The 15,019-nt window shown below is 50.1% G+C and overlaps 1 protein-coding gene across 2 annotated transcripts; it reads left to right on the plus strand.

Moving 5' to 3' along the window:
• The first annotated feature begins 356 nt into the window (after window positions 1–356).
• NECAP2 (NECAP endocytosis associated 2) lies at window positions 357–14,587 on the plus strand. Of its 2 annotated transcripts, XM_036874396.1 has the most exons (8): window positions 357–482; window positions 3,055–3,155; window positions 5,428–5,532; window positions 5,618–5,699; window positions 6,655–6,763; window positions 8,987–9,164; window positions 12,327–12,411; window positions 13,226–13,610. In XM_036874396.1, the coding sequence occupies exons 1-8, from the start codon at window positions 391–393 to the stop codon at window positions 13,272–13,274; spliced, it is 801 nt and encodes a 266-aa protein (XP_036730291.1). In that variant the 5' UTR covers window positions 357–390; the 3' UTR covers window positions 13,275–13,610. The 2 variants fall into 2 exon arrangements, with proteins under 2 accessions (XP_036730291.1, XP_036730300.1); XM_036874405.1 differs by lacking the exon at window positions 12,327–12,411 and having other exon boundaries at window positions 363–482; window positions 13,226–14,587.
• The last annotated feature ends 432 nt before the right edge of the window (window positions 14,588–15,019 follow it).

The raw sequence follows: 15,019 nt of genomic DNA on the forward strand, positions 1-15,019 counted from the left end.
GCTGGAGGAGAGAGAGGCGTCAAGCTGAGCTAAGTAGCTACAGCTTTGAATCTCAGCCAACTGGACACCAGGTGTAAGTGTTGAGGCGATGGGGATGACCCACAACCAGACAATGGATTGCAGTGGGATCTGTATTAAATAAAGTTTTCTTTGCGGCCCGCGAGACCTTGTGGAAGAGAAAACACCCAGACAACCCCAGTCCGCATCAAATTGGCTCCTGGGTCCGTCCGCCGCATGTCTTGAGCCAGAGCCTCCAGCAGAGGGCGCGTGGGCGATGAGCGGCTGAGGCCCGCGAGATGCCGCTCTAGCCTGACATGGGTCATAGAGTCGCGCGGCTTCCGCCCCGCGTCGGGGAAGGAGCCGGAAGTCCGGCGGGCTCCGGACGTCGAGATGGAGGAGGGCGAGTACGAGTCTGTTCTGTGTGTCAAGCCAGAGGTCCACGTCTACCGCATCCCGCCGCGGGCCACCAACCGTGGTTACAGGTGACCACCCGCCGCCGGGCCAGGCTAGCCACCACCTAACCCCTTCCCTGTCGCCCCCGACACGCCCACTGTGGGAGCTGAGGACGGCCCCGCCAGTTGACGGGCGAGGGGCAGGGAGCGGGGGGAGGTAATGCTGCGGTTTCTTCTAGTTCGAGGCCAGAGCAGGGAGGGGGACCCAGACTTTTCGCCTTTCTCAGTCTGACGCATGGGGCTCCCGGCAGTGGGGAAGGCGTGAAAGCCGAATCTAGCGCCGAGCGGGCTGCCGGGGACCCAGGTGGGCTGCCAGGGACCCTAAACGTGGTCAGGAGTGGTGGTGTCACAGACCTGTATTTTTCAGAGCGAACCGATGGCCTTGAAGGGATCCTTGAAAAGCCTTCGGGAAAGGCACTCTGTCACTGGCAGAAATCCCCGAGGGGCAGAAAGGGAGCCCAGAATCGGTCAAAAGAACCCGCCCCGGGGAGTTTTAAGCTGATGTTGAAAGGCCAGGGACCCCTCCCTGCCCAGCTTCCTTGGCACGAACTGCAGTCCTTATCACAGCCTGTGGCAGTTGGGAAGCATCCATCCGTACTTCGCTGGTGAAATGTTCACCTGAGAGGAATAAATACCCGTGTTTGTAAACGTAGAGTGTGTAGAAGGGAACACAGGAAACTACCCCACCAGAGGAAAATGGGGGTTGGAAGGAGACTTTCTTTGACTTGATATCTCCTTGTACTGTTTGCATTTTGTCATCATGTATCAAAGAAGAAAAATATTAAAAGAAAATAAGATGTACCTGACAAAGACAACCTGGCCTATGGCTATTTGTGCCACCGGGGGTGGGGGGGCTCTTGAAAGCCATGTTTGTCCAAGTTAGTTGGAAATACAGGATTGGCCTGCGCCACAAGCATGGTGGAGTGTCCACATACCGGGCCTCTTGTTACTTTCCAATTGTGTTAATGTGGGCTTATAGCTGATTTTCTTTTCTTTTCTTTTCTTTTTTTAAAATTCATTAGTTAATTTTTGGCTGCGTTGGGTCTTCGTTGCTGCACGCGACCTTTCTCTAGTTGTGGCGAGCGGACCTCTCATTGCAGTGACTTCTCTTGTTGCGGAGCACAGGCTCTAGGCCTGTGGGCTTCAGTAGTTGTGGCACGTGGGCTTGGTAGTTGTCACTTGCAGGCTCAGTAGTTGTGGCTCGCAGGCTCTAGAGCACAGGCTCAGTAGTTGTGGCGCACGGGCTTAGTTGCTCTGCGGCATGTGGGATCTTCCCGGACCAGGGCTCGAACCCGTGTCCCTTGCCTTAGCAGGCGGGTTCTCAACCACTGTGCCACCAGGGAAGCCCTTATAGCTGATTCTCCAGTGAAAAAATATTTTATTGAACACCTACTACATCCATGACATAATTTTAAAATAATATGAAAGCAACAATAGTAATAATAACAAAAAAACATTCTGCTTTCTATCGTCAAACTGGAGATGGGCCATCAAACCAGAGGTGATCATCTGCCCCCATCCCCTTCAGTAGGATGAGTTTGGTCCCTCTTGGTCCCAAGAGATCGAGGTTACCAAGTGTTAGGGCTTGCTAGGTTGGCATAGAGGAAACTGCCAACCCCTGCACTTCAGCCTCAGAACTCTGCTTATCTTGAGTCTAAGGCCTCCTCCCGGGATAAGAGGAACTGAAACTGAGTCAGCTGACTTGTGAATCGAGAGTCTGCATTTGTGTGGCCTTCAAAACAATCTGCGTCCACAGTTAATGGTGTCTCTCCAAGTCCTGGCATATGCTAAGGGACTTCCAAGAAAAGCCTCTTGGAAACACCCAAGGTTTTTGCTTTTGGGGGGTTTTACTGAGCTGCTTCTTAGAACTAAAATATGAAGTTAATACTTTAAAAGAGCCAAAAGAGGCCATTGTGATAGGTCTGTGGTTTCCTGGGTTTATTTCTTCTTAGGATACCTTTGAGAATATATTTCTTGAATGCTCATTCACTTATCCCACATGTCCTGTTGCTCTCCTTTTCTCTTCTACTGATGATTGCTCCCCTCTCTCCTTTTCCTTCAAGGTGGTCTCAGCAGTCCCAAATGATTGCTCTGACCACTGCAGCCTAGCAGTGTCATAAACAAACCATGGGCCCTGGTAGCTGCTTTCTCTACAGAAAGAAAACTGGAATCCTACTTCAGAGACAGTCTCTATAATCTGGAACTGGGGTTGGCCAACTACGACCCACTGTGTTTTTGTTTGGCTCATAAGCTAAGAATGGTTTTTACGTGATTGGGGAAAATTTGAAAGAATATTCCATAATGTGAAAATTATATGAAATTCAGATTGTCCATAAAGTTTCACTGAAATACAGCCATGCTCAGTAGAAAATATTTGGTTAAAATAATTAAAGCACCCACATGCTCATGCACCATGACTACTTTCCCTCCGCAGCACCAGAGTGAGTAGTTGGGACAGAGATCGTATGGCTCTTCTCTCAAAAGGTTTGCCAACCCTTGGTCTGGAGCAGGCAGCCCACATGCCCTTCCCATTCCCACCCCCAGCATTGGAGTAGTGGAGCAGGAACCTCTGGCAGAGGCGCAATGGTTTTTGTCCCTTTAGGGCTGCGGAATGGCAGCTGGACCAGCCATCGTGGAGTGGCCGGCTGCGGATCACTGCAAAAGGGCAGGTGGCCTACATCAAGCTGGAGGACAGGACCTCAGGTAAAGGCAAGGGAGGTCTGCGTGGTACCATACCTCCCACTTTGTGAAGGGACGGGCGGCCTGGGCCTGGCCAAGCCACTCAGGGATCGTGGGACCCTGTCCTGGAAATCAAAGGCCCGGGTATACTTACAAGCCGCTTCCATTCCCCCAGCCTTTATTTTAAAAGGAAGTATTTCCTGTCAAGCACCTGTTCTTTTGGGCGTCCTTAAGAAAATACTAATTTTGGAGCCCAGGGAGAGAAGACCTGCAGGTTGGTCCCAAGTAGGAAGCTTTGGAGCTTGCCTGGAAGATAAGCCAAGTGAAGACGCATAGCCCTCTGCTGCTGAGCTCAGGTTCTTAATCAGGAATTCTGCTTATCGACCAAATGGTAACCTCCCAGACTGACCACACCCATTAACTGAAAGAACTGGAAACTGTCCTTTTCAGCTCTTTCTGTGGTGAGAGTACAAGCCAAGCTGGGCTGTGCTGGGGTCAGCTGGCAGTTGTCACCTTTGGTGAAATCTCTCTGGAAGTCCTGCACCACCGGGGCCTCTGGGTGAGCTGTGGAGGGCAGCGTGGCCTGGAATAGTGCCAGCCCCCGCACCCAGAGCCGGAATCGGGCTCAGTCAGATGCCCCGGCATTCGGTCATTTATTTTTTCTAACATGTAGAGATTTTCCTTGTGGGGCAAATAAAATGCAAAGATTCATAGGCAAAACTGGCTGCCTCTTCTCAGATCTGCATCGCTTTTGTCTGAACTGTGGGACCTTGGGCAAGCCACGTGACCTTTGGCACCTTGGCCTCCTTTTTGGTGAAATGGGGATCACATTAGCTCCTACTTCACAAGGTTGTTGGAAATACGAAGTGAGCACATATTTATCCAAATGCTTTGTGAACTGCAAGGTGACCCAAAGCATTGATTTGTTTTGAGCATGACTGAGCATTGGTGGCAGAGGAGTTTGAAGGGACAGCTGCTGTGGCTAGGCCAGAGAACTCTGGCTGTCAGAGTTGCTGGGATGTCCCAGGTGGTGTCACAAGGGAATGGCAACACCTGTTCTCTAGGGGCCTTGGGAACTGACTTTAAGGTACACACCTGGTGTACCAGCCACTGCTCAAAGCTGAGCCTCACCTGCAGGACCCAACCCAGGATGCTCTTAGCTCGAGGTCATGCCCACTGGGTCGTGTTCGTCTCTCACTTTCCAATCACTCCAGGCCGGAGTGTCTCAGCCTCAGCTCTAGTGACATTTGGGGCCAGCTGAGTGTTGTGGTCTAAGTCACATTTAAGATATTTAGCACCATCCCTGGCCTCTACCTACTAGATGCCAGTAGCACCCCCTAAGTTGTGGCAAACAAAAATGTCACCACATATTGCCAGATGTCCCTTGGTGGAAGGGAGGGACAAATCAGCCATGGTGGAGAACCACTGCTCTAGGCTGAAGGCATCCAGGTGAATCCCAGTCCCCAGGTACCAAACTAGAGAGGGCAGAGAAACTAACAAGAAGCTACAAACTCAGCCCACCGATTTGGATTCAGTTCAGCCTTAATTGCACAGTCACCTCTGAACCATAGGATTCAGTAGAAACTATTGGTTAAATACTTAAAACATCAACTGAGATCAGCACACGCAAAAAATGATGCCAGTCGTAAATGTTCACAGAAGGTGTGTGCTGCACTGCACCCTGGAGAGCCGTAGTTAATAAGGGGATGCATTTCACAAGAGCTCCTTTTAAAAGCAGTTGCTCTTTTGGCCTGAGATTAGTTTAAATCCACTGGCTTCAGATTCTTCTGTGAGTGCAAAAACCCTCCCCCCTTTCCACTGGGTTCACCTGCTCCTCTAAAGGCCTGCCTCAGGCACCAGGTTTTTTTTGAAGGTGTGATCTACCTGAGCCAGGGCCCTGGGGGTGCGGGCCATGGATGTGAATGGCTGAGGCAGGTGGAATGAGTGGCCAGCAGCTCCAGCCCGTCGTTCTCATGTAGAAATGGAGGCCCAGCGTTGCTAGAGCTTTTGATTTTAAGAGAAGCCAGACATGTGGATTATTTTACAAGTAATCTGATTTTGAAGTGTTTGGCAGTTAAATTGAAAATGCTGAAACTGTGAGCTGGATCTGACCTGTAAGCCACCTCTGACTTAAACCTCTCCTTGGTTATATTCCTCTGTTTTCCCTTCGGCCAAAGTGGATTTGACTTGAAACCCAGAGTCAGGTTTGCCCATCTGCCTCTCAGGAAAAGGCCCCAGTCATGTGATAGAAATAGTCTGGGGGGTGTTCAAGGCTCACCCTCCCTTATGCTTTCAGGGGAGCTCTTTGCTCAGGCCCCAGTGGATCAGTTTCCAGGCACAGCTGTGGAGAGCGTGATGGATTCCAGCAGGTACTTCGTTATCCGCATCGAAGATGGAAACGGTACGCATGGGACTTGGAGCTTCCTCCTCTGAGAAGGGTTTTCTCTGCCTCTGGGAAGTGGGATTGATTGTGTGTTATCCCCCAGGGCGACGGGCGTTTATTGGAATTGGCTTCGGGGACCGAGGTGATGCCTTTGACTTCAATGTTGCCTTGCAGGACCATTTCAAGTGAGTGGTTCCAGGAGACACATACTCATGCCTCCTCCCTCTTTCCCCGGACAGAATGGTCTCCCAGGTTAGGATACCCAGGTGGTTGTGTGTGGTATGTCTGCCAGCAGAGCCTCAGGAAAACTCACTTCTCCTTCGGGGCAGGTCACCTTCTCTGCACCCTGCCAGTCCTCATCTCTGCTTTGAAGTCATTTCCTTTACCCGAGGCGCATCTCTGCCACCCCAGTCAGCTGGCCCAGCCTTTGAGGTGTCACATCTCTTCCCTCATCAGGCCCCTGAGCGGCCAGAGTCCTTGTCAGGCTCCTTTGGCCTTTCTGGGCCTGTCCCTCCATGCTGTGATAAGCGATGCTCGGATTCCCAGGCCACTCAGCACACACCCTCGTGGTCCTTTCTGAAGCTAAATGGGCAGGAAAGACTTCTGCCCTGCCATCTGCAGGCCTCCACCTCTGGCTGCGGGGAGTGTGCAGCTGCTCTCGTGGGCCCCTCTAGCTCCTCTGCTCCGGGTGGCTGCTAAGAGGGGTGCTGTATGGAGGGTAGGAGACCTTTTTTGTTGCTTTCAGTACTTTCTGGGCACTTGTCCTGTCTCAACCATCTACTTTTTAAGCCCCTGGGAGGTGTGTGGAGAACTTGTCTTAGTCTTCATGCCACATGCTGAGGACTAAAGACCAGTGTTAGGACTCTCTACATAAGTGACCTCATGATTTTCATAGCAGTCTTTAAGGCATAGAGAGTTGTCATCCCATTTTGCTGATGAGGAAACTGACGTGCATGCAGCTGCTTATGCGTCAGAACTAGGATTTAAATTCACACCTAACTCCCAAGCTGCTCTCAGTTTCTACCCCGCTGCTGCAGTAAAAGCCTCGTCCTGGACTGGTGGCAGGTGTGAATGAAGTGAGTGCATGAATGCAGGGCAGCTCGCCTCTTCCTCACCTTTTCCTTCCTGTTCTCTCCCCAGGTGGGTGAAACAGCAGTGTGAATTTGCAAAACAAGCCGAGAACCCAGATCAAGGTCCCAAATTGGACCTAAGCTTCAAGGAGGGCCAGACTATCAAGCTCAACATTGCAGTGAGTCCCATCCTCACTTGGCTGTCATGGCCACCACACCAAGCCCAGTACAGAGCCCATCACTCTTTTCTCACAGTTCAGCACATGTTTATTGAGCAGCTGCCCGGTGCCAGGTACTGTGCTGGGGGCAAACGAAAGGGCTCTGCTGTCATAGAGCTCAGAGTTGAGCTGAGATTGGGGGGGGAGTCTGGGTGTGATTACAACATGGCGGGATGGTTCTGCGACCTAGGGATGGATGTCTTCAGTGCCATGAGCTCCTAGAGGAGGAGCGTGCAGTCCAGAGTTAGGGGGAACCAAGGAAGGCTTCCTGGCAGAAGCGACCTGTAAGCAAGGGAAGAGGGGTCAAAGGGTGGTTCAAGCAGAGGGAATGGCATGTGCCACACCTCTGCTTTGAGGAACATCAGTCACTTGCTGCCAGGGCTGGTGTTTCTGTCCTGGCTTTTGGGGGCCGGGGTGGGGTGTGGGGTCAGTGTGCTCATCCCAAGCTGTGTCTTGGTCTGAGCCTTGAGGAATAGAAGATTTGGCAGCACTCTGGGCAGGAAAGCCTCAAGGGTGGGCACTGGGAGTCATGGGCAGCTTCTGCTGGTGGTGTTGTCCTGGCTCCCTGTGTCTTGTCCTGAGCTGCCCTACATCTGGCTTTCCCCCGTTAGCTCCTGTGGAGAAGAGGGAAAGGTCGAGCTGGGCTGGACAGCCAAGACTTGGCCTTTACCTGGCTATGGGGGTGGAGATGAGTGATTCGGGGGAACCAAGGACCCACTGGATTTGTTTTCTGAAGAAAGTCTGTAACCCTAAAATAACGCTCTTCCTCTTTACTTACTATCTCTTTCTCCTCTTTTCTGCTTCATGCTGGTGATGGTTTGGGACCCTTGAAGTTGGCCAGCTGGCCCTTAAGAGAAAATCCAGGTCATGTCCAGTGAACTGTTGGGGATGTGAATCTCTATCTTGCTGGGAGGAAACTAACATTTAATGAGCATCAGCTGTGTGCCAGGTAGTGTTTTTTTAGGTACTTCTCATGCGAATTAAACATCCTCCCCTTTTATAGGTGGGGAAATTGAGGTTTAGAGAGCTTGAGGGTCTTGCCCAGGGTCGTAGAGCTAGAAATAACTGGCACAGCTGGCCTCAGGCCCAGGTCTTTGAGGGCTTTTGCCTTCAGGCTGTGGTCTCAGCACATGATTAAGCTGCTGCTCTCCTGACAGGTGGGAACCACGTCGTCTTCACCTTTGAGCTGCTCTGGTTTCTGGTTCACCTGGGTGTTCAGGTTTTTGTTTTTCTTTTTTAAATGTTTTGTCGAAGTATAATATGCGTACAGAAAAGTGCACACATTATAAATGTAGAACTCAGTGAATTTTTAAAAACCAGGTTTACTCCTACAAACTAGCCCCCAGACCAAGAAGTGGACGATTATCAGCACTCTGGAAGCCCCTCTCCTGCTCTCTCCCACAGGATGGAGTGGCCACTGTGCTGACTTTGAACACCCTAGGTTTTGTTTTCAGTGTTTTATTAATTGACTCATACACTTCATACCCTTTTGTGTATGACTCCTTTCCTTTACTCAGTGTAGTATTTGTGAGAGCATCCATATTGTTTTGTGTAGTTGCTTTATTCTCGTTGTGGCATGCTCCGTTATGAGAATGTATCCCAGTATCTACCCATTTAACTGATGGTGGACATTTAGGTAGTTTCCAGTTTGGGGCTATTGCAAGTAGTGCTGCTGTGAATGTTCAAATGTGTGTCTCTTGGTGCACATATGTATGCATTTCTGTTGGGTCCATGTAGGGGTGGAATGGCAGGGGCGTCAGTTCATACGTTCAGCTTTAAAGATCCTTTCAGTTTTTCAACGTGGTTTTCTCCGTTTACACTTCCACCAGCAGACTATGAGTGTTCTGGTTGCTCCATACCCTTGTCAGTGCTTGATATGCTACGTCTTCGCCGTCCTGGTGGGTGTGTGATGGTATATCATTGTAGTTTGATTTGCATTTCCCTGATGATTAATGAAGTCGGGTGCTGAGTTTTTAAATTAAAAGCATTTGTGATAGCTTTAGAATTGTGATGCATTGAATACACCCCATAACAATGGAAGTGCTGGATGGATGGCTCTTGACCATCTTTTGGTGATACAGACGTTTGGGGCCCAGGGGTCACCTTGGGCCTCCTCTTGAAATTTTCTGATCGCAGAGGCACTCCAGCAGAACTGACTGATTCGCATTCCTCCCCTCTCTTTAGAACATGAAGAAGAAGGAAGGAGCAGCTGGGACTCCCCGAGCCCGGCCCGCCAGCACAGGAGGACTGAGCCTGCTTCCCCCTCCCCCAGGGGGGAAAACCTCCACCCTGATCCCTCCCCCTGGGGAGCAGTTGTCTGTGGGGGCGTCCATCGTCCAGCCAGCAGTTGCTCCCAGTTCAGGTCAGTGCTCGAGGGTGACTATTCTTGGTGCTAAACCTGCACCCTTGGGTTCTTCTTCCTCTCTGGCAGTTGGGGCCCCATGGCTTTCCCTCCTTCGCTCACAGTTGTCACACTTAGTACCCGTGTGTGACAAACTGGAAGGTGGGTGCCACAAAGCTGGTCCTGTCCACACTGGGTAAGGGCTTCCTCTCTTCCCACCACTTACCCCTTCAGGGCGTCTGTCCCCCTGATGGGCAGGGGCTACAACTCATTTGTTGCTGTGAAATCATCAGCATGTGGGTTCCTGGTTCTCAGAGGCTGCTCATTGAGTGAGTGAGTAAGTGATGGAGACATGGTCTCTGCTCACAGGGAGCTCAGTATAATAGGAGAGAGGAGTCATGGGCACAGAGACCAGACGTATGGGGACCAGACTAACTACCAGCCAGCATGATCTGGGGAGGCTTCATGGAAGAGGTGGCATTGAACTGGACCTTGAAGGAAGAAGATTGGGGCAGGGGACACTTGCCATTCCAGACAGAAGAAGAGCATGAATAAGGCTTAGACTTTTAATTTTTAAACACTGGGTGTGTTTAGGGAGATGAAGGCAGCATAAGTATTCCAAAGTGAGTGCTGGGAAATAAAATTGGAGATTTAGTTGGAAGCAAGCTCCTCAGTGAGGCTGTTGGGTGCTGGAAAGCTGAGAGGCAGCTCCCCCAGCAGGCTGCACTGGTGCTTGTTCCAGGGTGTAGGGAATGCCTTTTGGAGACACTGGGATTCCAGAAGTTAGTGCCTCGTGCCAGCCTCTGGCAGTGCTGGGATGCCAGCCCAGTCCTTCAACGTCCCCACCCTGCCTGCCCAGCCCGGCTTGATGCTCCTGGCCTTCCCCAGGCTGGGTGACTGTCACCAGCCCACTTTCTCCACACAGCTCTCACCAGCATCTTGGGGGGATGGGGGGCAGGATCCAGACAAGAAGCCTGCTTTCTTTCCCTTTTAAGGGTCATGGACATTGGCTCCCCTATCTGGAGGTCAGGATTCAAACCTCAGCCCTGTGGGGAATATCTTAATCTAGGAGAGTGGCAGGAGTAGCAGTCAGGGAGCACCCCTGCCTGGACCCTAGGAGTTATTCTCAGAGTGAGGTCAGAGGACCACTTGCCTTGGCATCACCAGGGACAGGGGCAGGACTCTGCATACTTAACGTTATTTGTGTGCTCACTAAGGTCTGAGAGCCACTGTCTTAGGCCATCCCTCCGTTGCTGGTGCATTTTTAATGGCCAGTATGGAGTTCCTGCTATGTGCCAGGTAGTGTTTGAGGCCCTTTTGATACTACAGGTACAGCCCAAGTCCCTGCTCTCAAGGCCTTATGTTTTAATGTGTGAGACAGGCAGTTGGCATGTTTACAAACAAAATGGTGTCAGGTAATGAGAGTTGTGAATAGCTAACATTTTTTGAGCACTTACTCTATGTTCCAAAATCAGACTGGCTGAGTTCAAATTCAGAAAATTGCCTACTACTTTGTTCCTCAGTTTTCTTATCTGTAGGATGGGGGTAGTAATGATCCCTACGGTACAGGTTTCTTGTGCGGATCAGATGAGCCAATCCACGTACAGCACTCAGAACAACGCCTGGAACGTTGTAAGCACTCACTGAATGTCAGCTCTCATTTTAGTGATGTTGTCATCATTATCATCACTGCTTGCTGGGCCTGTTCTCAGCCTTCCACGTATATTAACTTATTTAATCCTCAGACCAGTCAGTCTTATGAAGTAGTCACTGTTACTGTCTATTTTAGAGATAAGGAAACTGAGACTTAAGTAACCTGCATAAAGTCAAACAGCTGGTCCTGGCCTGTCTTCCTCCAGTGACTGTGATGAAGTTCAAATGAGATAATGTCCGTTGAGCACTTGGTGAACTGCAGAACTAAACTGTGGAGGGGGCCCTAGTTTTATCTGGTTTCCCAGCCCAGAGCACATTAGACATAGCAAAAAAAAAAAAAAAAAATTTTTTTTTTTTTTTTTGCCACACCACGCGGCATGCAGGATCTTAGTTCCCTGACGAGGATCGAACCTGCGCGCCCTGCAGTGGAAGCGTGGAGTCTTAACCACTGGACCGCCAGGGAAGTCCCTAGACATAGCAAATTGGTGGGAAGGCGGAGGGTGGCAGGCACAGGGCCTTCAGAAAAGACAGCTGGCAGCACTGGGGGAGGTGCCAGAAAGACAGAAAAGCAGGCACTGCTGCCCCATCATGCCACCCACCTCAGTGAAGAGATACACACAGCTGTATAACTAAAAATGGTAGAACTCTAGGCATTCTAAGCAGTAGATATGGAAAGACTGATAATGCTATCTATAGCTTCCAGAACAGCCCAGGGATTAAAAAAAAAAAAGCTGAAAGGAATAAATTAAACTTTATCATTCTTATGAAAAGTAGGTAAATTAGAAAAGAAATTAAGCGAGGTAAACAGAAAATACAAAGTAAAATGGTAGAAACTAGTTCACATATTCAGTAAAAAGTATAAACTGGCAATATAACATATAAGTATAATAGTGGGAGAGGTCCAAAGGCCAAAAGCCTACAGTGCAGCCCTCAGCTCCCCAAAATACTGCACACACACACACTTGTTTAAAAAAAAAAAGAGATACACACAGATGCCCACTTCTTTGTTACTTCTGGAAGGCTCTCCCCAGCCCCTAACCAGTTTGGCTCCCAGGACTTGGTACTTGTCTGGCACAGAATTGTCTCAGCTTGTTGATGCAGACTCTGGACTGAGGACTTTATATGAAGACGACCTTGTGGTTTTGGTGGGCATTCTCCATCCAAGAGGTCAGGGCAGGAGACAGTAAATTTTAAACAGATTTCCAACGTAAACGGTTGAAACGAGGTCAGCCTCAGGTACGGGTGATGGCGTGTGACTCGCCCTTGCTGGTACCCCTCCCCTCCACCGGGTATGTGGCCTTCTGCTCTGTCTCCAGGAGCCCCTCAAGGACTCGTAAGAAGACAGTGGAAATGTGGCTGCTTGTAGGTGTTTTGTTGCCCCAAAGCACGTCTCTCTGTGTGTGTCTTTCTCAGCCACCTGGAATCTTGAGTCTGATTTCGGGGTCACTGAGACAACCAGGCGGGGAGGTCTCTGACTCCTCTGTCTCCTTCTCTTCTCTCCCTTCCCTTCGGACTTGGGGACATCAATAGGAGGTGCCACTGTGTCCTGGCCGCAGCCCAAGCCTGCCGCTACTGCCACCGCCGACATCTGGGGAGACTTTACCAAATCCACAGGGTGAGGAGGGTCACGTTCTCTGTGGGGGACTGGGGCCAAGGCTGTTTCTCTCAAAAACCTGGGAGCAACAGCTCTGATTCAGACATTTTCCGGCCAGCCAGAGGACAGAGCCCCAGAGTGCCCACTTTGGGAGGCATATTTCTCTCCGGGAAGGCTTTTTGCTGGTGTCCACTGTTGGGTGGCCTGGAGCCACCTTCTGCAACTCTTTCTGGTCTTTAAACCACCTCACCAAGTGCTTTGGCTTGTCACCAGTACCTCCCTCTTCCCCTCCTCCCCTGCAGCTACCCTAGGATACTGGGCTGAGAGTTAACCTGGGTTCTGGCCTTGGCCCATTGTCATGGGACCTCTGAGGCAGGGTCTCTTGCCTTTTCTGCTTCCTTAAAATTTCAAGCCTTTACTTGGCGTCAGGGTGAAGAGATGCTAAATACTAGTCACACAGTTGTTTATGTGGACAAGCTCTAGGACAGGAGTCAGCACGCATTTTCTATAAAGGACCAGGACGCAAATAGTTTAGACTATGCAGACCACGTGGTCTCTGTTCCAGCTACTCAGCGCTGTTCTTGTAGCTCAAAAGCAGCCACCGACAGTATATAAATGAATGAGCATGGCTCTGTACCAATGAAATTTTACCTACTAAAACAGGCAGAGGACTAGATTTGGTCTAGTCCTGGGCTGTAGTTTGCTGACCCCTGTTCTAGAATATTCGGGGACTGGCCTTTTGGAGCTCCTTCTGCCCAGAAAGAAGTCACATTTTATCTGCTTTGTATTTTCAGATATCTGAAATCTCCCACCCCTCCCTATCTAACCTTTCCAGGTCGACCTCCAGCCAGACTCAGCCAGGCACAGGCTGGGTCCAGTTCTGACCTGAGCGCAACTCTTTTTCCTCATACAACTTCCGGAAAGGAGCTGCCTCGTCTGGGCGGAAGGAAGGAGGATGAAGCACTCCCTGGCCAGCCTCTGTTTGGAGCATGACTCTCTCCTCTCCTCTTCCTTGCCTGGACTCTCCTGACAGACTGGGCGTGTTAGGCAGTAAATTGGCACCATGTCACACTGTTTCCTGGGATTCGAGTGTGCAGCCAGAACACAGGAGAAGAGTTCCAGGATCCCTATCCCTGTCTGTCCTCTTGACATGAGAGAGACTCTGAGACTTCTTCCATCACGAAGACTCGTATTAAACACAAGCCCCTGAAGCAAAAGAAGGGGTCGAGTGTGCTGCCTGGATTCAGATCAGCCCTTCTCGGGGGGCGGGTTACAGGTGTCACGTGATCACTGTCTGGAGGGGGGCTTTCCTCACTCCCATTGGCTGTAGCCATTCCAGTCAGGTGCCTTAAGAGGAGGGATTCCTTCCTGATTTCTAGCAGGTTATAGGCTGCAGCTTGAACAGATAATCAGGAGGGAAATCAAGAGTATTAACCAGACTTTTAAGATTTTTTTGATACTCGCTTTGCTGACATGCTGATCTGCACTAACTCATTGTCTTTGCAAAAGGCTTGCTCCTGTAGTCTGTGCCCGCAGGGGCCTCTGAAAGCATTCCTCACTGTCAGTCGCAGGAGCTGCTCCGAGCCCCAGGAAGCAGTGTTCATCTCGGCTATGGGGCCTGGTTTCCGTGTTTGCCAGGCCGGGCAGGCGCTGGAAACCAGGTGTGACAGTGTTTGGGCTGGAAAGTGGCAGCTGTTCTCACATAGGTGGGGCTTTGGCCTTCCCGTTCGCTGGCAGCTCTCCGGGCTCACAGCGCAGTTCCTGGCGGACTTGGGTTTTCTCCTGGGTGGTTTCTGAAGTGCCTTGTCTGCAGACAACCTCTTACTTTCTTTCCTCCTTCAGGGACTGTACATGACAGACAGGAGTTCTGAAGCAACTGGAAGTCTAGGGTTGCCTGGTTTATAAGAAATAATTTTATAAGAAATAATTTTATCTGAGCACACCTCTAAAATTGCTTTTATCGACATACGTTACCTCTTAATTGAAAGATTTCCTTTTTGAAGGGTCAAGATGATGAACTGAAAAAAAGTGTTGGCCTCTTTGTGGGACCAGATTTCTAAGATAAAAAATAAATATTTCTACTCTGTCAGTGTACGTCAAAGATGGAAGTGTTTTTGGCGGCATGGCTGCCAAACCCTCCAGGATGCCTCAGCCACCTCTCGCCACTGAGCGTTTGTCCAGACTTGAAAGTCTGGGGCTAAATCCCATTAAAAAAAAAAAAAAAAAAAAAAAAAATCAATGGCTCTTTAAAAAAAAAAAAAAAAAAAGTCTGGGGCCATGGCGACAGATTGGCCACAGTAGGGGAATTTGGCCCTGTTGCCCTAAGGCAACCAGCAATTTCCCTTCTGCATAGAAGAGACAGTCTTTCTGCCATTCTGGGACATTCTGGGCTCCTTGCCTTCTAATGTGGGAGGAGAGTCCTGCCTCCCACCAAGACTTCCCCATAGAAGCATCTTCCTAAATAGTAAGGGTGTCCGGGCACACAGAGGCCAAAAAATAAGATAAAGGCCTCGGTGCTTGTCATGTCTGTGGGTTCTGTAAGAAAGATGCATTTTTGCTGTTGGTTATAGAAATGGCCGCTCTGGCTAATAAACTGTGTAAGGGAGGACAAAGAAAATTGGAATTGAGG

This window comes from Balaenoptera musculus, chromosome 1 (genome assembly GCF_009873245.2).
Source record: "Balaenoptera musculus isolate JJ_BM4_2016_0621 chromosome 1, mBalMus1.pri.v3, whole genome shotgun sequence".
In the NCBI taxonomy this organism is placed as follows: Eukaryota; Metazoa; Chordata; class Mammalia; order Artiodactyla; family Balaenopteridae; genus Balaenoptera; species Balaenoptera musculus.